The following is a 25000-nucleotide window of genomic DNA, read 5'->3' on the forward strand; positions in this document are numbered from 1 at the left end:
AGGAATGGTGCGTTTCTTTTTTCCCCACATAAATTCGATGTTAAAACAGAGATGATGAATGGTTTTCATGTCGGTTTACCTGTCAGTGGTCACTCGATGAGCAGGGGAGAGAGAGCGAAAGGTAGATTGAAGAATATAGAAAGAGGATAGAGAGGGGGGAGGAACAAGGACAAGGTAGAGTGAGTGAGCGTGAGCAGAGATGGAAGGGACCAGCGACATATGACTACCTTGGGGGAAATGATCTGTGTAACTATGGATAGACTACTGTGAAAAGTAATGAAATCATAATGGCCGTCTACCAGTTACAAAGAACAGCATGACTCTCCATAATACATCTCCTATCATGAGTGGATGTGGAAAGGTTTTTTCTCTTTTGAACATGATGGCCCCTTTAATAACAGCTTTTGTGATGATTTATTCAAACGATGGTTGGAAGTTTTTGTAATGGCATTGACTTTTTTCCTTAAGTGCCACACTGGAAAAGTCTCTCGCTCAAAACGTTTTGTGTGGAATACCTGAGTCCAGGATGTTCTGAGCTTCTAGCCTGGGCAATAACTAAAAGTTAGAACACCCACATTTGCAAAAAAACCTTTATCTGTTCTACTCATTTTTCTGTGAGATAGTCCATAAATGGATTTCATTTGTGCAAAAACAAACACAGAATGAGTTAAAGCAACAGGTTTATTTGCCTGCCTGACTGAATAAGAAACTAATAAAATCGTTATACTGGATACATTTTCAGTTCATTCTGCAGCAAGTATCCCCACATCAAAACACCCTTTTGAAACACTGTTTTAATTTATACTTAGGCCCTACCTGCTCCTGTCATCCATATCGTCATGCTGAGTTGCAGTTCTTCTTGCTTCCTCTTGGGTGCAGTGCCGTCTGAGTATGTGTGGACTTCAAGTTGTTTTCCCGTTGAAATATAACAGGGGCTAGCCCTACTGCTACTTCGAATCATCGGTCCTCCTCAAAGTGACAATATTTGAGGCCGAACAAGAGATAACGATTGGCACAACTTAGTTCTTAAATACATATGGATAACATAATCTTGTGTACCTGCGAGATAAACGCAGGAGTTGAAAAGCTCTGCTCCTTCCTGTTTGAAAGATGTCGACGAAAGGAGGGCTGACAAACAGGCAAACAGCCATCGGATCAAAACAACACTTTATATATTTCCTTTCACATTGTGAAAAAGTAACAAGAACAAGTTAAGCATAACAATGAGTTTTTCAAGTTGAAAATAAATTAGACATCGACCAGCAGTCTTCTCGTCGTCGCTCTGCATGGTCCCTGTTGGATATCTCCAACAGGGTATCAGTCTCTCACATGCTGTCACTCAGCCTTCCCCGCAGTCTTGGATAACGCAGCATCTTTTGTTGCTAGGCAGCGCTTGTCTCTATAAACGGTGAGATTCATCCTTGTTGAAGGAGTTTCGCTTCATCACTTTGTCTAGCAAAAGAGTTGAATGTGACATGATGTTATACACATGGTGTTCCTTTTCTCCCCCACTAGCTCTACCTTGGAAAAATCAAGAACGCAGTCCAGCACACATCTTTAATCCACCGTTCTGGATGTTTCTATCTGTGCCCTCAAGGTTGCTAGAAGGGGGCCGGGCGGCCGGTGAACACAACATCCTCCTCTCTTGTTCAGCGTCATCATGACCTGCTCAAACAGGTAAAAATAAGATAATTACAAAGAGATAACATGAATAATTGACTGTATTTTTCGGTGATGCCCACCAGTAACCAGACTTAGGGCGTTTTAGGGGCTACTGGCGTGTAAACGACTTAATGGCTTGCACACACAATGTTACATTTAAGCGTTTCTTTTCGGATGGTTTAACCGCGGAGAAGTTCTGTGAAACGGCAAGCTAACACTAACAGAGATTGACTTCGTCAGCAGGAGAGGCCATTCTCATCTAAGTCAACGTTGTTTAGGTTCAGTATCTCCTAAATGACCCACTACTAGATTGAAAACGTGCCGTCTGTAAAGGTACATTAATTAACCCCTAACTCATTATTTTGTATGGGTATTATAGCATTATGTATCATGAGTTTAAATGTTTAGGTTAGGGTGAGTGGGTTAGGGTTAACCCTATCCCTATTCAAATACCGTAGTTAATGTGAACATCAAACATGCATATTTGATGTTCATGTTTCCTAATGTTGCTCATGAACACCATTGGTGAATGCTTACTAGACCAATAGTTAGCGGGTACATTTATCCCTACGGTTATTAATGCTTAAAACTGCATTAACTTAAGTTAATGAATTGTTATTTAATGTAACCTTATTATAAAGTGATGCCTCTATTACCCATAGAAGGCTCATAGCGTCTCAGAGTCACTGTGTTCTCTATGTTGCATTTATCAACCTCGATTTATTTAAATGATGACAAACTACCTTTCATTGCCATTGACGTCTGTTGGAGTGAAACCATTCGTGAGCTGGTTGTCAATGGGGCGGTTGTTGACCTCCTCCAACGCATGTGGTTCCTCGGCTACGCCTGCGCTGCAGTTGGCGGAGTTGTGACCACACAGCAATGTCACCTCTGTAAGCTCGTTCCCCGCTGGAACAGAGTAAACAAGCAACCCAACGTTTGATTTGAGTCCGTAGTCCATAATGTGGACAGCTTTACCTTGGTTCATGGGAACAGGCTGCAGTGCACATTCTGATGCATAGTTAGACAGGAGAATGCCTTTATGCAAGCACACCTCTCTGGGTAGCAGAGTTAATGCTGCTTTAGCAAGGTGGTTCAACTGCAGCCTTGACGGGAGACTAAGTCAACATAAAGGTGCAATCAACTTAGCCACAGTTTGTGTTAGTTTACGAGGTCATCTGAAACACCCACACTAAACAGGTTATTCTGTATCCGTACCAGTGACCCTTCATCAAACTTTAAAGTGATCACTGGACCTAAACAGCTCATACAGATCTGACCGGATTAAGCCCTCCTTATCTTCCGGGACCTCAGCGGGCTTTACCTGCTAGCGGACACTGGTTCCTGCTCCACGCCTCCCGGTACTTCGGCCAGCGGCAGCCCAGCAGGCGGGCGTACGCCGACCGGAAGTCCCTGTTGAGCGCCGCGTAGAGGATGGGATTGAGGGCGGAGTTGGCGTAGCCCAGCCACAGCACCACCTCGTACAGCGTGCCCGACAGCACCTGCTCCTTCACGCCCGCCACGTTGAACAGGATGAAGTAGGGCAGCCAGCACACGGTGAACGCCCCGATGACGGCCGCCAGCGTCACCGTGGCCTTGTGCTCCCGCAGCGCCACGGCGGTGACACTGGAGGTGACGGTCGTCGTGGTGCAGCGGCCGTTGCCCCCGGCGTCGTAGCTGGTGACCACGCACGCCGGCCGGGAGCCAATGATGCGCTTGGCCTGGGAGCGGGCGATGCGCAGGATGCGGTAGTAGGTGCAGCACATGACCAAGAGCGGCAGGAAGAAGGTGATCAGGGAGTCCGTGAGCGCGTACGCGCCGTTCAGCTCAAAGTTGCACGCCCGCTGGTCGTCGCCGGCCCGGCGGTTCTGCACTGTGCCGTTGGGCGTGTTCCACCCCATGTGGATGGGCAGGAAGGACACGGCCAGGGACACGGTCCACACGGACGCCATGGCCACGGCCACGCGGCCCGGCAGCACCAAGGCGGCGTAGCGCAACGGCATGGTGACGGCAAGGAAGCGGTCCATGCTGATGGCCAGCAGCGTCAGGATGGAGGCGGTGCACAGCATGATGTCCAGGGAGATGTAGATGTTGCAGAAGACGGGCCCCAGGGGCCACTCGTCGGTCAGCTGCTGCAGGGCGGAGAAGGGCAGCACCAGCAGGCCCAGCAGCAGGTCGGTGACGGCCAGCGACACGATGAAGCAATTGGTGAGGCAGCGGAGGCGGCGCGTGGCGCACACGGCGACGCACACCAGCACGTTGCCGCTGACGGTGAGCAGGATGAGGAGGCAGAGCGAGGCGCCCAGCAGTACCTTCAGGGGGGTGTTCGAGGGGAGGTGTCCCTCCATGCTCTGGTGGCTACTCGACCCGCGGCCTAGTTGTAGAAGATGAGGACGAACATTCTAGCCACGGCTAGCCGTACGCTTCTGTAGAGGGCACCGGGTTTCATGGCCACAAGTCTTGGAAAGAAATCATGGTGGATTTGACGACCGGCGGATAGAGAGCGAGTTGAGACGCAACCCTGACTGGGTGGATCACTTCCACCCTAGCTTGAGCCCTGATTATGAGTCACTCTTGGACTGTTCAGGAGGGAAGGAGGGTTTTGTACATTTTGGTGCATTTGACGTTGGTACGTTGTAGCGTCATGTTTGGCAGTTGAAGTAAAATGTTGGTTGTTTCAGCAGCTGCCCTCTTCTCACAATGGCTGGATCATGGTGGCTGTGTTCATCTAGCCGCCCGGTTCGATGCCATCTCCTAGACTGCAGTGGCACCTAGTGGACAGAAGTAGAAACAGCAATATTATAACGCTGCATAATAAAGGTTATTATTAAACATCTACTTGAGTTAATATGGTGCACAGCACAAGCTCACCGATATTTAGTTCATCTGAATGTCTCTCAAGGCTGAGAGACATTGTGACTTTGAGTGGGGTTTAATAAACTAGCTCCATCTGCACGTATGAGTCTGAAAATGAGAAATGTGAGTTCCGACCAGAGTTTCATATCCTTTTTTCATAGTGCAATGAGGTTGTTCCATACTGAAGTCATGCTTGGGTCACAGATTACGGCAAAGAACCTGAACATTGATCATTTGAATTCACAAATATAGACTACTGAAAAATAACACATGTATTATGTATGTTTATGAACGCCAAAATCATCAATATGTTGATTATTATATCATCAAAATAATCAACATATTCAAGGAAATTATTTCCTTTGTTCAGATTCCTTGCTGCTTTATTATATCACATTAAAGCACGATTTGGCTGTGCAAGAAAGGAAAAGATTATTTTTCAGTAGTCCAGTTATTATCGATTATTTTTCCAGAAGTTGCATTGTTGTCCATGGAAATTAAATGAGAAATTTAAGAGCTGCTATTTGAGTGTAAAATGTTAGAAATGCCAGAGCCATCCGTCATGTGAGAGAAACGCTCTGAGAAATCTGTTCTGGATGACTGCGCCCCTGCTTCACAGCGGACAATATACATTTTAGACTGATCCCTGATTGGTTCCGGGAGTCCATCTTGCCTTTAGTTTAAAACCCATGCGGTGCATAGCGTCCGTATCTCCACCAGGTGGGAAGGCAAGACTCAATGGCAGAGAAGGGAGAGGAGGGGACGGGGGGGCAGGCGACCTTATTTGGGTTGTATATTTTCAAAATCTCGCTCTCTTATGCTCCTTCTTAATAACTCTCAGTATAACATGGTGTATTGGATATCTTATACAAGTTATGATTATTAATAAGAACCACAACAACAACAACAACACTTAATATGTTCCTTCTTAGTACATACAATTGCATTTTATCCAAGCGATTGCAATAAAGTGCATGGAGTGCTTGAGAATGCACTATATATTCAGTGAAGGACACACCACATTCAAGTTCACAGGGTTTGCTGTGCAGAAAACATTACCACCCTCATGCTCACATTCCCTCTCTCTCTGTACAGTCTCTTTTGCCACCAATAAAGTTCAGCAGACAGGTCTTGTACCAACATAGCTGGCAACGAGAAACATCCAAACAAATGCATGGTCTGAGCTACACAAAAGGACATTCAGAAATACACCTGCCTTCAAGTTATGATAAACAGTTACCTACTGCTTTGGCAACAAAACCATGTAACTGGTCCCCATGCAGGCTCAGTACGGCTGGCTTCATCTGGGGAAATGTGGACAATGACTATCTCGTACCTAGCACCTAAAAGTGTGTTTGCGTGTGGTTGGGTGCAGGCAGCTGCTTGCGTCAGTGGTCGTCCGTTATCTGCCCATATATTTTCCAAAGTTGTAATGGATATCGGGACCTTTGCCAGACTTGGTGCAACGCCATTCACTTATCAGTGAGAACTTAGCACATCGCGGCTTAAGATGCGCACAGCGGGTTTCAAAGCGACAGGGGAGAAACAGTACAGTGCTTTTTATAGTTCAGTGAATGTATTTTCCGATGCAACCATTAAGTGGAGAGAGAGAGAGACATAGACAGAGATAGACATAGACAGAGACAGAAATATACATTAAAAACCTGTAAGCTTCGTTTCCCTTTCTGGGAAGCGTTGCATTGTTGCACTCCAACCCCCCCTAGACATCATACCTAGACTACCTGCCTTCCCCTTTCATCTAGAGCAAACACTGCTATCACTGCAGCTAACCCCCAAAGCCTAGCTCTCATACGCACATTGGAGCGCAGCATGCTTATACTACCAATCTAAACCTCCGGGAGCAAACATCTCACACACACACAGATACACACACACACACACACACACACACACACACACACACACACACACACACACACACACACACACACACACACACACACACACACACACACACTGCTCTTGTGCCCAATGTCCTTTTGCTTTCTCTCACACATACAGACACGACTACAGAAATAGTTTGGCAGTAGTTTAATGTGGGGCCAATGACGGCAGCATTGGGCCGATAGAGCTGCCCAGATATGGATATCTATTATGGGTACTGTAGCTGTTTGTCACAATGAGAACCATACTAAAGTGGCATTAACTCTGCTACCCAGAGTGGTGTGTGTGTGTGTGTGTGTGTGTGCCATGCGTGCATGTGTGCGCCTGCGCATGTGTGCACTTGCATACAGGCATGCTCATGCCTGAATATGCATCAGAATGTGCCCTGCATCCTGTTCCCATCTGTGTGTATAAGAGTAGGATTATAAACAGATGTGTCTCCTTTGTTTACTTTTTTTGTAAACACTTTGTTCTGACCGTCAGACAAAATTCGTGTGAATTTTTCTTTTTTTGGAATGAAAAGAACTGCTTATGATTAAGAAACGTATTTATTATATGCAGATCTTCCTTCAGGATGTGTTTGTTGCAGAAGCTCTAATACGCATCCTTAAAACCCCAATGAGATGAACCATGTGTGTGCCCCTTTCGGGCACACACATGACTTTTGGGTCTTCCATCCTAACCCTTGACCCTTTGGTCTTGTAAAACCAAACAATAAAATAAACCGTCCCCAGAAAGACAATCCTTGTATTTTTTGTTTTACCAGTACACCTCCATTACTGTGAGACTTTGTAACTTGATTCAAGAAAGTATAAAACAAAAGTCAATAGCCGCATTCGCAGGTAATGGCATTTGAAGAGGATATGATAACGATTGCTGAGTGCTGTGTCTTCTAATCTACAGGAAGCCGGAAAGCAGCTGGGCTGTCAGCTCTATATCGCCGCATGGGAGAGCCCTGCAGTATGTCTTTCATATTCAGTGCTTGCTTAGCATGCCACATAATAGAGGGACGATGTGTAGGATTTAAAACATAGACATTTCTGTCAATTGCCAATATAGGAACATGTAATTTTACGGAATAAATGAGACCTACACAGACTTCTCCGTTAGTGTTTGTCTTATATATCGGAAATCCGATTTATCGTCCCGATATTGGCGTCATCCACCTGCGATATTACTAATATGGTGTTTGCCCTATGCCCTATCTGAATTTTTCTGCACCACTGAACTGCCGTTGCTCAGCCCCAGCGCTGGATTGTCAGCTCTGCTCACTTTAACAATGTCACTAATTAAAACACGGGCCCTGAAAAACGATATCAGACGATTCCAACGCAGAAATAAGAACGATTTACATCTTAGCGTGTCCTTGGTGCCCTAGTATATAATGAAGAGATATCTTACCCAGATCCTATTATGGTCTAGTTATTTGTTGTTCTGTTTGTATCGTGTAGTTAGTTTGTACTATCACTGCAAAGGCGTTGGCGCTCCACGGCTCTCAATGCGTGAGCTCCAGCCGGCTAAAGTTCAATTATGGCCAGAGGGTGCAGTAATGAGAGGGCATTTCTGAATCTAACCTTTGAGCTCGAGTTAGTGTGTTAAGTGGGAGTTGTGAGTTTATTAATGACCTCAATGCAGCTTTTAACAGGAACTAAAATAAATAAAGAATTTTAGTTAGACTCCGGTATAGGTTTGGCTCCTGGACCCAAACCAATGCTTTTGATGTGTTTCTAGTTGGTCGTTTTTCTATCTTTTTCTCTCATCAAGCCTGCCCTGTCTTTCAGCATCAGTGAGATGGAAATGAGCCGGAGGTGATTCTAATCTCACAAACACACACACACACACACACACACACACACACACACACACACACACACACACACACACACACACACACACACACACACACACACACACACACACACACACACACACACAAGGTTGTTTACCTCTCAAAGTCAAAACCTTCCGCCTGATTGGCGGGGTGCATCTTGACTCATTCTGCACCGTCCTTTTAACCCACCAGATGTTTGCCTTTTGTCTTTGTGTTTGGGAAGGAAGCTGCTTAGTTTGTACTGAGACGTGAGGTGTGGAGCGATCTATGTGCCTTGCACTGAGAAAGTTGTTGCGGCACCCCGATGTAAAGCATCCCTTTGGATTGTTCCCTGTGATACTCGGCCTGGATTCACCAGGGCTGCCGCATTTGAATGCTGGTTAATCCATTCAAATGTGAGCAGGCTAAAATAGAACACAAAAAACCACCTACAAAACCCTGGGCACTGGAAGATGGCAGAACGAATCAGACATTTTCTGGATTTGATCTATGTCGACTCCATTGCCCCTTTTAAGCTCTGTACCTGGTTACTAGGGATGGGTTGGTCGGACTGTCATTTGTTAAAGTTTAAGTATTTTATTGTTAAATGTGCAGAAACACAGAAACTTGGTAACGAAACCCTGGGCAAGCTACCAAATCATCTAGCATAAGGCTACCCCTAAAGCCTGTAAGCCCTAAGCAACGTGATTGCTAAGCTATGATGATATGATGGATTGTTATCCCACTTATCCCACTGTGTGATAACTTTTGCACAATGAAGATGGATGACTTTGTCAGTCTCCGAATAGGTTTCACATAATGTAGGCATTACTCTGTACACATCTATGTAAAGCCTCAGTCTTTCATTTGACTGTAGGTAAATTGTATCTAAATGTAAGCATGCTATTGATCTGGCTGAATATTTGATGAGATCCATTTTTAAAACCAGTTCACACTGGTTTGTGAACATTTTCTTATCAACCTGATGACAAAGATGGCCCACCGTGAGGAAGACAGTGAGGCTGACCAAGATAACATATGGACCTCATTTACATGTGGCACTCACCCGAAGTTCACACGACAGGCCACACGACAGGCCAACACAGCCCACAGAAAGCCATCTACACTTTCGCCCAAACAGTACTTCTTCAAATAAAACAGGCTATTTTTGGATCTTTGCCGGCCACCTACCAACGATGCTCGCTGATTAGACTGCTTGGTGCTAACCGCCTTTTCACTCGGGCTGTAAGTTAATAAGTAACCACTTCAGAGGGGCAGCGTTTGACATTGAAGACTAATTCACAAACATCCTTTATGCTTCTCCTCAATGCCAATTACAGTGGCGTTATGGCCTCATGGCCTAATTCGTCCTAATCTCCTCCAAATGAATGGTGACATGGAGGCAATGTGAGGTGCATTCACTTCCTCCAGAGGGAAATCTGTAATTGAGTCTACATTTATGTTTCTGGGTTTGTGCCCGTGCATTGCCAGGGTGGAATTGTATGTGTCTGTGTACCTTTTGTGTTTGTGCATTCACTACATACACATCTGTCTTCCCGTTTGTCTTATTTCTGCTTGGCAGCAAGAGGTACCGGCGGAGAACAGGGGGGGAGATAAGTGGTCTGGGATGACCGGTTGCCTGGTTACCGTTGCTTGGTTTGGCCACGCAGGATGAGCAGTGGAATCCCAAGGAGGGAGGGAGAGAGAGAGAGAGAGAGAGAGAGAGAGAGAGAGAGAGAGAGAGAGAGAGAGAGAGAGAGAGAGAGAGAGAGAGAGAGAGAGAGAGAGAGAGAGAGAGAGAGAGAGAGAGAGAGAGAGAGAGAGAGAGAGAGAGAGAGAGAGAGCGCACAGAGACGTGAGAGAGCACAGAGACGTGAGAGAGCACAGAGAGAGCACAGAGACGTGAGAGAAACAAACAGACAGACAGACAGGCAGACAGTACGGCAGACAGGCAGCAGCCGGACAGACAGAAGAAGGGAAAGACAGACAAGTGACCAGACACACAGACAAGCAGCAGCTAGACAGGCAGCTTGCCATAGGTATACAGATTGATAGACATCCTTAGACTATTAGCAGTGACAACAGAGGTCCAGGCATATTAAATATACATGGTCCCTTGCTGCGTGCCATGGAACTGCCACAGACACACACACACACACACACACACACACACACACACACACACACACACCCACACACACACACACACACACACACACACACACACACACACACACACACACACAATGAGGTCACAAAGGAGCAGCAGATTGCTGTCATTATATATCCATTTCGCCTCTGCCACACCTCATTTATGTCAACATGGTAGCTTCCGTGTTGTGAATGCCTCTGCCTAACAAACGTCTCTGTAATGATGCTCACACATGCCACCTACGTTGAACTCCCCCTCCACAACATCAGCCAGCTCCCACCGCTAATCCTTTAAACCTTATAATATTAATATAATATTATAGTTGATACGGCGCTATAAAACCGATCACGAGTTGACAAGTTGAGCCGGTTTGCCCCATCCAACTACTGACGATCTTCGTCACTGTCAGAATCATGTGACGGTATAGGACACATGCACACACACACACACACACACACACACAAACACACACACACACACACACACACACACACACACACACACACACACACACACACACACACACACACACACACACACACACACACACACACACACAAACAGAACTATCTGTGCATCTTTCCGGTAAAGTAGAACATAGGAACTGAGAAACTCTCATAGCTCTCACAACATTATCTGGCATGGCAAGTCCAAATAAAGTATTCCAATTCCAGAAACACACTAGTTAACCCAGCGAAGAGATCTTATTTCACGACTGACCGGTATGGGAGAAATTGACCACGATATTTAAAGGAAATGTATAATCGTTATCTTGCCTACATTCTATATGCATTCAACTCCTGACAGCCCTCTGAGGTGGACCTTATCGAGACAAACATCCCAAGACGTTTGACCCCTAAAGTGGTGATCTCTCGGACCTTAAGGATATTAGCCAAACGGGAATGTATGGAGGGGGCTTCAGAGTGACCATACCGAGGGAAGGAGCCCTTTAATGAATTAGGTTTGGTTAGCTGGCGCCTGGTTCAATCAAATGGAGAAGAACTGAGGTGGAGAACACGAGAGGTATCCAATTTCTAGCCCCGGGACATAGGGGGTTGGTCAGTGCAGTCAGGAAGAATTCACACTGTTTGGGGACATAACCTGGAGCAAGATTTCAGACCCGGAGTTCTTTGGCATACCAATTCAGAAGTAAAGTGTTAATCTACGACACGGATATCTTTTTGGAAAACATAATTTATTAATGTGGTGTATCGCAGCCAATACTGTGTTTTTTGTCAATAAGTGCATTATTAAACAATGGATATCATTAATTATGGCCTGTCCCTTCTGTCACCCTTCATTGGCTCTACCGTAGAAGTCCCGGTGTTAAGCAATGTGAGCTTCCCTGTGTCACGGTCGCTTTATCACGAAAACCACAGATCACGGTTTCGGAGCGCCGGCCACATCCTTTATACGTGACCGTTTGCACTCTTGAGTCCCTGAGATGCGTACGACCACACACACTCCTACACACTCAAGACACACAACACACTTGGTAGACGTTTGAAAAAGTCTGTTGGGTTTCTGTTGCCTATTTCAGGGCAGTCATTATCTGATTTGCTTGACGCAGTGACACCCTCCAGGTGTTTGTTTTGGTGAGCTGTCAGGTGGATGGACGCTAGCCGTGGTTTTGGTTGTCGTCCGTAAAATAAGTTTTTTGTAGTAGATGTGAAATGAATTGCAGAACTTGAAAGATAAAGGAACCAAAAGTATGCGTGCAAACACTACCTCTTATGTATTAGAGACAGCTGTAACCATAGCAACAAAGAAATTACATTATATTTTAATGAATGGAAAGTTCATCTTTTCTCCAATTACGCTCAAAATGGTCCCATACAGCAAGCAATGTTTATCCTTGTCCCCTTATTCTGAAATAACCATCGATGACGATTTCTCAATGTCTACACGAATACCTTGATCCCGCCGAGGGACTTTCAGTCAAAAACAGTTAACACGAAGCAATCTATTTACTCACCCAAGTTTCCCTGTGGCTGCGGTGATGCTCTGGTCGGCTCTGCTCTCCTCTGCTCCGCTCCAGCCCTCCTGCCAGGCTAGTGAACCGCGGGATCACTGATGTGAGTGCGTCGATATCAGTGTGTGTGTGTGTGTGTGTGTGTGAGAGAGAGAGAGAGAGAGAGAGAGAGAAGGAGAGAGAGAGAGAGACAAAGAGAGAGGGTATGGGTGGGAGGGAACTGGAAGTACAGGCTGTGGTGAGAACTGCAGATGCAAAGGCAATTGTCAGCTCTTGTTCACTTTTGTTTTATTTGTCTGTCTGTCTGCCTGTGTGTGTGTCCGTCCCTCCCTCTCTCTCTCTCTCTCTCTCTCTCTCTCTCTCTCTCTCTCTCTCTCTCTCTCTCTCTCTCTCTCTCTCTCTCTCTCTCTCTCTCTCTCAGTCTATGTCTCTCCCTATGGTAATTATTACCCTTGCTAAACCATCTTAATAGATCTACCATTGTCTTCCCTTGTGTCTCACCCAGCGTTGACCTCCTATTGGCCTCCATGATGGAAACAACTTGGCAAAGCCTCGGGCGGTGCTACCTTTTGCACCACCCAACCTGTTCTATTCAGCCCCTTAGAGAAGCCGCGCCCCCCCCCCCCCACCGCCCCCACACCACCATCACGAGCACCATCACTCTGCCACTTTGTAGGGAGTTAAAGGCATTGTCCACACACAGCTGTGGCCACCATCGAATGCACATGTGCCCAAATACAAAAACAACCTATAAATAGCCAGCAGATGGGACTATAGGCCGAGCCTTCCTATCACCCTGTGCATGTGGGAACGGACAGGCTCCTGCTGATGGAACTGCAGTAGGGGTAAGTCCGCTCTGATGAGTGGAATGGTAGGGTGGGTGCAATGGTTTGACAGCGTGACAGCACTTCATTTTGTGGGTCGTTTTTGGCACTGATTGTCCCAGAATGATGTCAACGACCTCGCGGGTCAGACAGGCGACTAAATCATTTTCTATTCCTGGTCCACGGCATGTACTCCTTGGTTCATTTTTCTGGGTTGACTTGGCGAATGGAGAGCTGGAGAGACAGGCTGACCCTGTCTCTCCTGTCTCTCCTGTCTCTCCTCACACACACACACACACACACACACACTCACACGCACACGCACACGCACACATACACACACATAGACTCCCTTGTTCTTGTTCCTCCTCTCCTCCCTCTCCTCTCTCATCCCTGTCCTCCCTCTCCTCCCTTTCCTCCACTCTCCTCTCTCCTTACTCCACTCCCTCTCTCCCCTCCCCTCCCTCTCTCCCTCTCTCCTCCCTCCTCCCTCTCCTCCCCCCTCCCCCCCTCCCTCTCCTCCCTCTCCCTCCACCCTCTTCCTCCTCCCTCTCCCTCCTCCCTCTCCCCCCTCTCCTCCCTCTCCCCCTCTCTCCTCCCTCTCCCCTCTCTCCCCCTCCTCCCTCCCCCTCCCTCTCCCCCCTCTCTCTCCCCCTCTCTCCTCCCTCTCCCTCCTCCCACTCCCCCCTCCCTCTCCTCTCTCCTCCCTCCCGCCCTCCCCCCCTCCCTCTCCCCCTCTCTCCTCCCTCTCCCCCCTCCCTCTCCTCTCTCCTCCCTCGATCCCCTCCCCTCCCTCTCCTCCCTCTCCCCCTCTCTCCTCCCTCTCTCCTCCCTCCTCCCCCCTTCCCCTCCTCCCTTTCTGAGTGATTCTCCTGAGTGGTGAGCAGGACATTGTGGCCAGGATCGCCCCGGACGCTCCTCGTAGCTCTGTGTGTGTCTTTGTCTCCTTCTCTTGACCTTATCTCAACTCGTCCCTTTGTCTTCGGTCTTTGGCGCTGTCTCCCCTTCCCCTTCCTGGTTGATACCTCAATCTGTCTCAAGCTGTATGTCTGTCTGCATACGTCGCTGGGGCCCCGTGTTTGCCTCGTGTCTGTTTGTCGGTTAATTAGTACGTCGGTTGGTTTCTTCTTGGTTCTTTCTTTTGTTACCACTCACACCTGCAGGCTCCGCCCCTTTTTCTCCTTGTGACTCACGGGTCAAACTTTCTGTGTCTCCGCCAACAAAAACGAGTTGATAAGGTATCTTTACACACACACACACACACACACACACACACACACACACACACACACACACACACACACACACACACACACACACACACACACACACACACACACACACACAATAAGCTCCACGCTACTCCTTCAATACGACCATAAATCTTTTAATTTCCTCATGTTTCTATAATGACAGGGTCTTAGGTTTGCGATATAACAACGCATTAGGTAGCGTCCTCGGATAATGGAAAATTTGCCTAATTAGCCGCGGTTTCTCAAAAACAATGTAATCATTATTTTTATCGTGGGAACTCAAACCACAAGACTCAATGCATATCCAGCAACTGAGATACGGCGTATTTCTACTGCCCTCTTGTGGATGTACAGCGTAATGACATGCATCACAAAAAGGACGGGTGGAGTCTGATCTGCTATTTTTAATGAGATTTACATAATGACAATTTGTTGTGATTTATTTTTTGAACTGCTCTTCTGCTCTTCTACTGCTCTTCTAAAAGTCAGTCAAAATAATGATGTTGAGCGCCTTTGATTAACACCTCCTGGCAGAACTGAGGGGTGGGTCTGATTTATTAAATGTATTTATCTATTTTTGTCATTTAACAAACATTGCGAATGTATGAATCCAGATGTTAGCAAATGTCGTTAAGGAGCCGTTAGGAGTTTGGCGTCTTTCTCTCATCAATTCTCGATGAATGCATCGTTAATGCATCGCTTTTTAACATGCTCAACTGATTGCTGACAGCTGTCAAAATTGGCACGTCTACGTAAATCACGTTTTCCCCACGTTATGTGAGATATGTCCAGGAAAGAAAAACACCTCTTTGCACGGTTCCAGTTTTGACAATCTTTGACTAGAACTGCACTTTACATAATTCTGCATGTGACTTCTGCATGTGTACTTTAGATGTATTCACGTATTTTGGTCTTCAGTCCCCCACTGCCCCCCCCTGACTGGGAGGAAGACCGCAGAGTCAGAAGAGGAAGGAAGGGGAGGGGGGTGGGGCTTACCATTATCAAGTAGGTCTACAGTAAAAAAAAAAGCAGAAGTGAGGGGTAGAACGGCCGTCCTGGTTCATGAGAAGAAACTGACAGATAGACCCAGGAAGAAGGAGGGTGAGCCGAGGGGAACACACAAGCACAACCATGGCCCCTTGGACCAGGACCGAGGGATATGGTGTAGGTGAGTCGACCGCATCCACCTCTGCTCTTAGGTGTGTGTGTGTGTGTGTGTGCGTGTGCTTGTGTGTGTGTGTGTGTGTGTGTGGGTGTATATGTGCCCATGTGTCTGTTATGATCATATACATATTACACCAAACTGCACTTGCTGTGGGAAAGTAGAGAGGGCAGATTGAGAGAAAGATGGAGAGACACCATCACTTCCTGGTTGACAGGATGTGGGCAAGTGGCATGTTAAAGACTGATGTTCAAAAGCCTTGTATCCACACACCTCTGAGCTTACTGATCACGGACACATTCTGCCCTCAAGTCCTCGTTTACACATCCCTGCACGGTAGCCCACTTGTTGGCAATTTCTGCCATGTTTGGGATGATCGGCGAGAGTTAATTTATGTGTTGTATCCACGTCTCGATCTGACCTACTTGTGTAACGTTACCAAAGCTGTGTTAGTCAAGGGGAAGTGAGTGGAGAGATAACTGGAATGTCATGGGGTCTGACACTTGCAGATAAGGAAATGGGTTCAGGTGAAGATGATGCGAGATGCTGGGCAGATAAGGCCTCCACTTTATGCATTTTATATCTTGTTTTATTCACATTGTCAGAATCACAGCCCAAACCAATATTATTTACTCTCGCAGTACTTAGAATGGAGTGTTATGATACTGTTGACACTCTCAGAATGACTGCTAGGTAGGGCTCTGATGTGTAGTGGCGGGAGACTAGGAGTCAGAGACTAGCTGATGCTAACTCTACCGTCAGAGAGAGTGCTGCCGATTGCTGCAGGTTGACAAGACAGGAAGTTCGACAGGAGGAAGTCAGTTGTTTGTTGGTCCCTTACATCTGTGGTGACGGTTACAAACATGAAGACACGTTCAATCGGAAACCTAACATAACATTGAATTGAGACGGAACGGTCAATAGCTAGATTTAGGTTTTAGATCTTAAAAACATGTTTCAATATGTAATTATTCAAGTTATTATAACAATGTTCAAAGTGATTTATTATTTATTACCCACCCTGCTGATGCCATCCCTGATGCCGATATTAAAAAAACGTTACCTAAATTGAGCCATAGAACAGAAGGATATTCATGTGGTTCAGAGTTTGACCCCCAGCCCTAAGGTAATGGGTTTGAACCATCAACCCAATACTTTAATAATACTAGCAATATTTTAGCATTATTAACAGGAATATTGTGACTCTTCCTCTTTCATGTTTGTTCTGCGCATTTTGTGAATCAAATGTGTTGTTTTTTCACACTTTTTATTCCCAAATGCTCCTCGGTTCTTCTTGTAATGGGAAACTCAGCAAAGTGGAATTTCATTGGCCAAGGGGAGAAGCAACTGTCCCTGGAGGTGGGCGACACAGTGCAGATCCAGGAGGCCTGCGAGGGTAAGCAATGCTCATCGCATGATCTCTAGCCTATAAAGTATAACTATACTTTCCCATACGTCTCCACTTTGGCTGAGTTTGTTGGTTTTTGTTGTGTCTGTCAAGCTTTGCCGTTTATTGGTGGAACCAAAAGTACGATGACACTGGGAGCTCTAAACCTAAGGAAAACACTGAACAAAACAGCAATTTGACAGCATTGCATTCAGACAACACATTACAGACACAACACATTACAGAAGTGCGCTGCAATTACACCAAACGGCTGCAGAAGTGTTTCCAGGGGATACCAAAAACGGATGAGCCCATCTGGACTCTGCTGTAATAACGGAATCATGCGAACGCAATGTTATCTTAAGCCAAAAACACTTCAAATGTAGCTCATTTCCCACACCAATGTCGGTCTTAAATGTCTCCTGGAAACACTTCGTCATTTTGTGTAGTTGTGTTTCCTTAAGTTGCCGTTGTTGTTGTCAAATTGATGACTTTTTCTTAATGAGCTTGGGTTTTGTCTATATGCATGTGTGTCCTTAAGTTGCAGTGTGTTGAGCTTTAAGGGCCACTGCACAAAATGAACACAGAACCAAACAATCCTTACTAATGTCAGTGTTGTGCACTCCTATAACATGTATTCAGAACCACAAATCATTGATCTCATTCCACAGTGAGCGAACAAAAGATACATCTCAATGTCAACCCCAGTGTGCCACCACTGGTACCCCACAGCCCTCTCCTCCTTCCAAATCAAGCGTGTGTTTTGTCTTCCAGGATGGTACAAAGGCTACCTGACCAGGAACAAAGCCCTGCAGGTATGGATGGTTGGAGCTCAGGCTCCAGATAAACTAGATGGAGAGAAGTGGTGTGCTGTCCCGCTACATAAAGCACACCGCGCTCCTGCTCTGAAAAATGTCAAGAGTGCTTCATTCTCTCTTTTATATTACTCTCCGTACTGGATCCATCACCTATAGTGTACTCATATTTTTACTATCCACGCTGTTCACACCTCACCTATAGAGTACTCATAGTTATACTACTCTCTATACTGAATCCATCACCCATTGTGTACTCATAGTTATACTACTCTCTATACTGAATCCATCACCCATTGTGTACTCATAGTTATACTACTCTCTATACTGTATCCATCACCTATTGTGTACTCATATTTATACTACTATCCATGCTGTGCATAACTTATAGTTATGTTCAGTGTGTCCTCGCTTAGAGTGAGGATTTGACATGAAAGAACTCTCTTCTTCCTCTGTTGTTTCCAGGGAGCGTTCCCAGCCAGCTTCGTCCAGCTGAAGGATGCCATCTCAGAGAGGAGAGGGTAGGTTAAGTCACGAGTCAATCGGCTGTTTCACACTATGACGCAACCTTTACTACTCGCTGTTGTGCATCAACACACGACACCACAGGGAGAGTGTGTGTTAGGGGGCCAGAGGGAGTTTAACGTCGCCATTTAAAAGCCATTTGAAACCTCCACACGATCAATACAATAAAGATGCAATACGTGTACAGATTGGAAAGTAGAGTTCATTGATCATGTGCTTGTGTGTGTGTGTGCGCTTGTGTGTGTGTGTGTGTGTGCCTGGGCTTGCGTGCCTGTGTGTGTGTGTGTGTGTGTGTGTGTGTGTGTGCGCGTGCGTTTGTGTGTGTGTGCCTGTGTGTGTGCGTGTGCGTTTGTGTGCGTGCCTGTGTGTGTGTGTGCGCGTGCGTTTGTGTGTGTGTGTGCCTGGGCTTGCGTGCCTGTGTGTGTGTGTGTGTGTGCGCGTGCGTTTGTGTGTGTGTGCCTGTGTGTGTGTGTGTGGTACAGGAAGCAGGAGCAGGCGGTGTCGTCGGAGATGCCCCTGGTCAAGGAGGTGACCACCACCCTGAGGGAGTGGGGCAGCATATGGAAGCAGCTCTTCGTGGTACATTCCCCGTTTACTTTGTCCGTGTGTCCGTACTGCCTGCGGCGTGCATCCTTCATCACGCACCCTGGCTCCAGTCATGTGTTACGCTGTTAGGGTATCATTTCATCATCTGGTTTCATCACACCATTATTTTCATGTCAAATCATTTGATATAAAATGTTAATTTTAGCACTATTCGTTCCACATCCATTGTTATTCGCGATTTAGAAATTACATTTCTTATTTGTGTGTGTGTGTTTGTGCTTGGGCGTGCTTGTGTGTGTGCCTGTGTGTGTGTGTGCTTGCCCGTGCTTGTGTTTGTGTGTGTGTGGATGGCTGCGTGTTTTCTTGCACGTGTTTGTGTATGTATGCATGTGTGTGTGTGTGTGTGTGTGTGTGTGTGTGTGTGCGTGTGGTTGTATGTGCCTGTGTGTGTCTGCTTGAATGTTCTTGCGCGTGTTTGTGTGTGTGCTTGCCCGTGCTTGTGTTTGTGTGTGTGTGTATATGTGCCTGTGTGTGTGTGTGTGTGTGCTTGCGTGTGTGTGTGTGCAGTCCAACAAGGGGGGCCGGGTGGAGCAGGTCCAGGGGCTGATGTGGGAGCTGATAGAGTGGCGCTCCCAGCTGCTCTCGGGGACTCTGCCCAACGACGAGTTCAAGGACCTCAAGCAGAAGGTCACCTCCAAGATCGACTACGGAAACAAGTATGGCCGCCTAACGGCAACGAAGAACTGACGAACGCATTCGATTTACCCTCACGTGTCTTTATTTGTTTTCCTCCCCAAACTGGTCCCCTCCGATGTGAATGTAATGAACCATAAACCATTTCTCTCAATCTTTTTATAAATGTTTAGCCTTTTATTTAAATCAAATGCTTCTTTTTTTTCTGTTACTTTTTTATTAGTACTGTAGAAGCATATTTCTATTTCCAACCCTTCTCAAACCACCCTCCGTGCTAGCTGACACTTGAGTGTCCCTTAGCTCAATCTTTACTTCCCCTCCAGTACCACTGCCCTTCGCTTCCTTCCCTTATCCACTCTTCACTTGTTCTTTTAAGCTTCTATACTATGTTAACCTGCCACGCCGTCCCTTAACCATCCATCGCCAACTGGTTAAGGAGTTGGACTGGTAACCCGGAGGGTGGGTCCCGACCGGTACACAAAAATGTGGACGGGGGGAGTAGTTTGTGCAGCAGTCTCCTACGTCCTCATCAACGGACGAGCTGTCCTCCGGCAAAGGCACCTGAGACCCCCCACCTGCTCCCTGCTGCGAGGGCTGGACCATATGTTCAGACGCTAGTGTGCTAGGAGGGGATAAGAGATGATGATGATGATGATGCTTCTCCCCCCCCCCCCCCCCCCCCCCCCCCCCAAGGATCCTGGAGCTGGACCTGGTGGTCCGGGACTGCAGCGGGAGCGTCCTGGACCCGGAGCGCGCGAGCGTGATCAGCCTGTTCCGGGCCCACGAGGAGGCCACCACCAAGATCAACGAGCGCATCAAGGAGGAGCAGGTGGGTGCGCTCCCAGCCACAAAGGTTCTGGGTTTGAATCCCAACGCCCGTGGGCCTGTACCTGTAGGTGTCGTTGGGCTAGTCGCCCTCACCCTGAATTCAGTGCAGGGCGCTTTGGAGGACCATGCCTCACTGTGGGGAAAGGTGTTCTACTACTCTGATTCAGGGTCAGATATTTGTTACAGAACCAAAACAAATTTGGATACACTTTTCGACGTTCCGTCGATCGTGCGATCGTTTCCTCGAATCCTCCCTGGTTTAGAAGGAAGGGAGGAGGCCACAGCGTGACTTCCAGAGTGTGAAGTCATCAGAGAGCAGGTTTCACGTCTGTCCGTCCGTGGTACTGACGCCCTCTTGCCCCTCCAGTCCAACGTGCAGGCTGACCATTCGGCCATGTCGGCCCGCATCCAGTCCTCGCCGACCCACAGCCTCTACGTGTTCGTCAGGAACTTTGTGTGTCGCATCGGAGAGGACTCTGAGCTCTTCATGTCCCTGTACGACCCCAACAAACAGACCATAATCAGGTACCGCTCACACTCTCTCACTCTCTGACTCTCTCTCCTGCTTTCTGTCTCTCTCTATCGCTCATGTCCCTGTGCCACCCCATTGAGCAGACCATAATAAGGTAGCTTCTATGTCTTCACAATCCACCTCCTCCTCCTTCCTCTCCTCAAGTATGAAAGGGCGTCATTGGCATGGAAGACGTATACAGATGGAGATAGATAGATAGATAGATAGATAGATAGATAGATAGATAGATAGATAGATAGATAGATAGATAGATAGATAGATAGATAGATAGATAGATAGATAGATAGATAGTTAAATACTTTATTCATCCCCTTGGGGCAAATTCAGGTATCAAGGAACTCAGTCAGTCAACAGACCGTACAATTGACAAGCAACAAAAATGGACAAACAGTAAAAGTAAATAACAAGTGAGCAATATTGCACATCATTGTAATTGCATCTAAAAAAAGAACCACAGGTAGATATAAATAGATAAATATTATGCAATTGCACATTATATTAACATAAACTTTCCTGAAGTCGAATAAGATACAATAACATTCCATACATTGACTAACTGTAGAATACAAAGAAACAGACACACAACATACCCTCTCTGTCCGCTCTTATTTTGAAATTGGTGGATCCATATACGTTAAATGGGATCTTGTTGGATTGTCATAGAAAGTACTGATGAAAAGTACAGAATATGGTCTTGGCTGCTCTGTGCTGAGCAACATGAACCTGCCTTTGCAAACAGCTCATTTCATCCAGACAGATCTTGAAATGAATTAAAACACACCCTTATGATCCAATATAGACACGCAATTTCATTCCGGTGATTAAAGTCTAAGCACTAAGTTAATTTTGAACTTCCAGAAGAGATGACACACACAAGCATGAAGAAAAGTTGTGCCTGCTCTCTGAATAAAGGTCATACCTCTTTGGAGAAGCAAGGGATCCTCTCTATAGGCACATGTTCAACTACAGACTCACACAAGCCCACACACACACACACACACACACACACACACACACACACACACACACACACACACACACACACACACACACACACACACACACATAAAACAATACACACACACACACACACACACACACACACACACACACACACACACACACACACACACACACACACACACACACACACACACACAGAAAACAATACTCCCACACACACACACACACACACACACACACGCGCGCGCGCGCACACAAAAAACACAATTTTCCTTTGTTCTTCCAGCAGCCTGGCTCTTGTTTTTCCTTTGGTTTTGTGTCTTTGGCGCTGCGCTGGTTAAACGAGAACAATGCTGGGGCGCACCGTAGCCTGCAGCCACCAGGTGGCAGCGAGAGGGGTTTGGCATGTGCTGTCAGAGAGGAGTGATACCAGAGCCACGGTGTCTGTCAGCTTATGTGTCTCAATCACTGCAGCCGCCTGGAGTGGAGAGATACCTTCACACACACACACGGGCACGCGCATACACACACACACAGACACATGCACATGCACACACAAACACACACACACACAACGGTCCTTCACACAAATAACTCAGCCAAGTCAGTACTTTGGTTTTGTTGTTCTCTCTGTCTTTTCCTCTATTTCTTCATTTCATTGTGATACTTCCGTCCCATCTTACTGTTTGACTAGCAGCATTTTAGCTCTCAGAACTAACCTGGAAGATAACACCTACCTCGGTGTATCCATACATTTGCATACTACTTCAATATGTAAGGTATGACGCACTCCTGTGAACAATTACCAGATAATAATGTAGGACTGGTGTGGCATCAGCGTCACAAATCTGAGCTTGTGGTGGGAGTCAAACCTCCCCTGAAAGAAGGAACCTCTGTGGTGAATTATTCAGCCTCACCCCAGTGAACAACAATGATTGCATTAGGTACTTTCCTCTGTAACGTATTGTTATTTTTATCTACTTATTCAAGCTGAAGTTCAAAAGATCTTCCTCTGCACTTAGGGCATATATTTTGGAAATATCTGGACCAAAGTTCAATTTATACATTGTCGTTAATGTTGATTTGTAGTGCATTGATACAGATCTGTTAAAAGGCATTGGGTGTCACGTTACTGAAAAATATACATAAAACATGATAGTAAAGTCTTTGTGTTTGTCCTGACTGTCTTCCTCAGTGAGAACTACATGGTGCGCTGGGGCAAAAAAGGCTTCCCGAGGGAGATCGAAATGCTGAACAACCTGAAAGTTGTCTTTACGGTAAGGCAGCACTAGAGGGCACTGTTGCACCTCTGTAGCCCAGTCAGCTCTGGTGCCTTCTGTGACTACCTTCACCTTCCTCTTAACCACACCCCTTGCACATGCTCATCCATGGTTGATGTCGACTCACACACGCACGCAGGCACGCACGCACACACACACACACACACACACACACACACACACACACACACACACACACACACACACACACACACACACACACACACACACACACACACACATAGGGAATAGATGCGCACACACACTCACTCACACACACAAAGACACACACACACACACACACACACACACACACACACACACACACACACACACACACACACACACACACACACACACACAGGGAACACACGCATGGACACACACATACACACACACACACATGCATACACACAAACACTGTAAACAAACACAAACACACACACACACAAATAAGAAATCGAGTTGGAAATAATGGAGCTCAAAATAACATCTTCTAACAAATGATATAACGTGAAAATATTGAACGATTTTATGTCCATCCATCTGTCTTGCCTCTCACACCTATGCCTTTACCCCCCCCCCCCCCCCCACACACACACATACTCCCTCCCTCGCAAACCAGGACTTGGGGAACAAGGACCTGAACAGAGAGAGGATCTTCCTCATCTGTCAGATCGTGAGAGTGGGCATGATGGATCTGAAGGAGAACACCAAGAAGTGCACTCAGAACCTCAGACGGCCGTTCGGGGTGGCAGGTACGACTGGTGTTGGTTCAAGAGTCGGTTGTGGCTGTGCATAATGCACTGTAGCTGTGATCTCACAAGGACATACAAACAGCCTTGATCACTTTCAAATGGCTTCCCATGCCCATATTTGCAACACCCACCCGGGTCCTTATAAGGGCGAGGAAATGCTCATCAAAGCCTGATTGGGAGAAGGAGGTAATGTAATTGGACAACAGGCTCCATGGTGTTTGTTTAATCAAGGGGTTGATAGTAACAACATATTGTAAATGGGATTGAGGGCGTAGCTAATTTAATCTGGGTGATATTTGATTCGATTTCTGTGGTGCATTTATGATTTAAGTAAATGTACACAAGGTGGAAGCCACGATGGAAGCACACTTGCCCAAAATAACAACAGATAAACAAGAGAAACCAGGGAGAATCTCATGCAATGTTATAAATTCTGCAATGGAAGATATATCTGTCTAAATTGAAAAAAGAAAAAAGCACAGAACATTTCCTTAAGATATATAATTCAGAAGCCAATGTTAAGCCCTGGCTGGACAATCTTCTTCTTCCCAAACTGTTTTCTTTTCATCCGGTTTGCCCGATGAGTTCCCATTAACTGGATTTTGTGTTTGTGTGTCTGCATGTGTGTGTGCATGAGTTTGTGTGTGTGTGTGTCAGCATGTGTGTGAGTCTGTGTATGCGGCTGAAAATGTGTGCCATGCCTCATAATGCCCAAGTGTGTCCCCGGAACACCTGTGTCGCGTTTAATGGGACATTTTATTCCCCCCGCTAGGCCTGTGGTTTAGGAAAGCGGCTTCAGATCATTGTATTAAATGGCATTCCCTAATCTCTGTATTCGGAGACCACAGAATTTAGAAACCTGTGTTTGTGTGAGTGGGTTCTTCGACAAAGCAGGAATCGTTTTATTTGTAGCAATCAAGATTTAATAATTTCTTCACACATGGAGATAAATAAAGTCAATTTAATTTGATCTTCTCATCTGTTTTCTAAACTAATGTTGTTTGTTTAGAGAAGGTGAATTCATTTTATAGGACCATCTTTGGATTTTTCTTATATTTCCCCTCCTGGATTTTAAGC

The 25000-nt window shown here is 46.3% G+C and overlaps 2 protein-coding genes across 3 annotated transcripts in view; one reads left to right on the forward strand and one right to left on the reverse strand.

The window, feature by feature from the left end:
* Positions 1–1150: 1150 nt before the first annotated feature.
* On the reverse strand, positions 1151–12677 carry hrh2a (histamine receptor H2a). 2 transcript variants are annotated; one of them, XM_030369152.1, is made up of 5 exons: positions 12361–12677; positions 4534–4626; positions 2987–4433; positions 2406–2571; positions 1151–1665 (listed from the first exon to the last, which is right to left on the reverse strand). In XM_030369152.1, the coding sequence occupies exons 3-5, from the start codon at positions 4008–4010 to the stop codon at positions 1659–1661; spliced, it is 1197 nt and encodes a 398-aa protein (XP_030225012.1). In that variant the 5' UTR covers positions 4011–4433; positions 4534–4626; positions 12361–12677; the 3' UTR covers positions 1151–1658. The 2 variants fall into 2 exon arrangements, with proteins under 2 accessions (XP_030225012.1, XP_030225011.1); XM_030369151.1 differs by lacking the exon at positions 4534–4626 and having other exon boundaries at positions 12361–12659.
* Positions 12678–15449: 2772 nt separating this feature from the next.
* The window catches only part of dock2 (dedicator of cytokinesis 2), a 130749-nt gene continuing 121198 nt past the window's right edge, over positions 15450–25000 (forward strand). Inside the window, exons 1-10 of the mRNA XM_030368941.1 lie at positions 15450–15602; positions 16909–16992; positions 17758–17798; positions 18264–18319; positions 18806–18902; positions 19437–19585; positions 20256–20391; positions 20758–20915; positions 23081–23162; positions 23791–23923. Coding sequence (XP_030224801.1) covers positions 15566–15602; positions 16909–16992; positions 17758–17798; positions 18264–18319; positions 18806–18902; positions 19437–19585; positions 20256–20391; positions 20758–20915; positions 23081–23162; positions 23791–23923 — 973 coding nt within the window. The 5' untranslated portion in view covers positions 15450–15565. The remainder of the gene's footprint in view (positions 15603–16908; positions 16993–17757; positions 17799–18263; positions 18320–18805; positions 18903–19436; positions 19586–20255; positions 20392–20757; positions 20916–23080; positions 23163–23790; positions 23924–25000) is intronic.

The sequence above is a fragment of the Gadus morhua genome, chromosome 10 (assembly GCF_902167405.1).
Source record: "Gadus morhua chromosome 10, gadMor3.0, whole genome shotgun sequence".
Classification (NCBI taxonomy): Eukaryota; Metazoa; Chordata; class Actinopteri; order Gadiformes; family Gadidae; genus Gadus; species Gadus morhua.

Excerpts from the sequence above, each read along its gene's own strand:
- hrh2a (XM_030369152.1), bottom strand. The coding sequence starts at position 4,010 with ATGGAGGGACACCTCCCCTCGAACACCCCCCTGAAGGTACTGCTGGGC. Across the intron at positions 2,572-2,986 it reads GAACCAGTGTCCGCTAGCAG|CGGGGAACGAGCTTACAGAG; the intron begins GTAAAGCCCGCT and ends ACTCTGTTCCAG.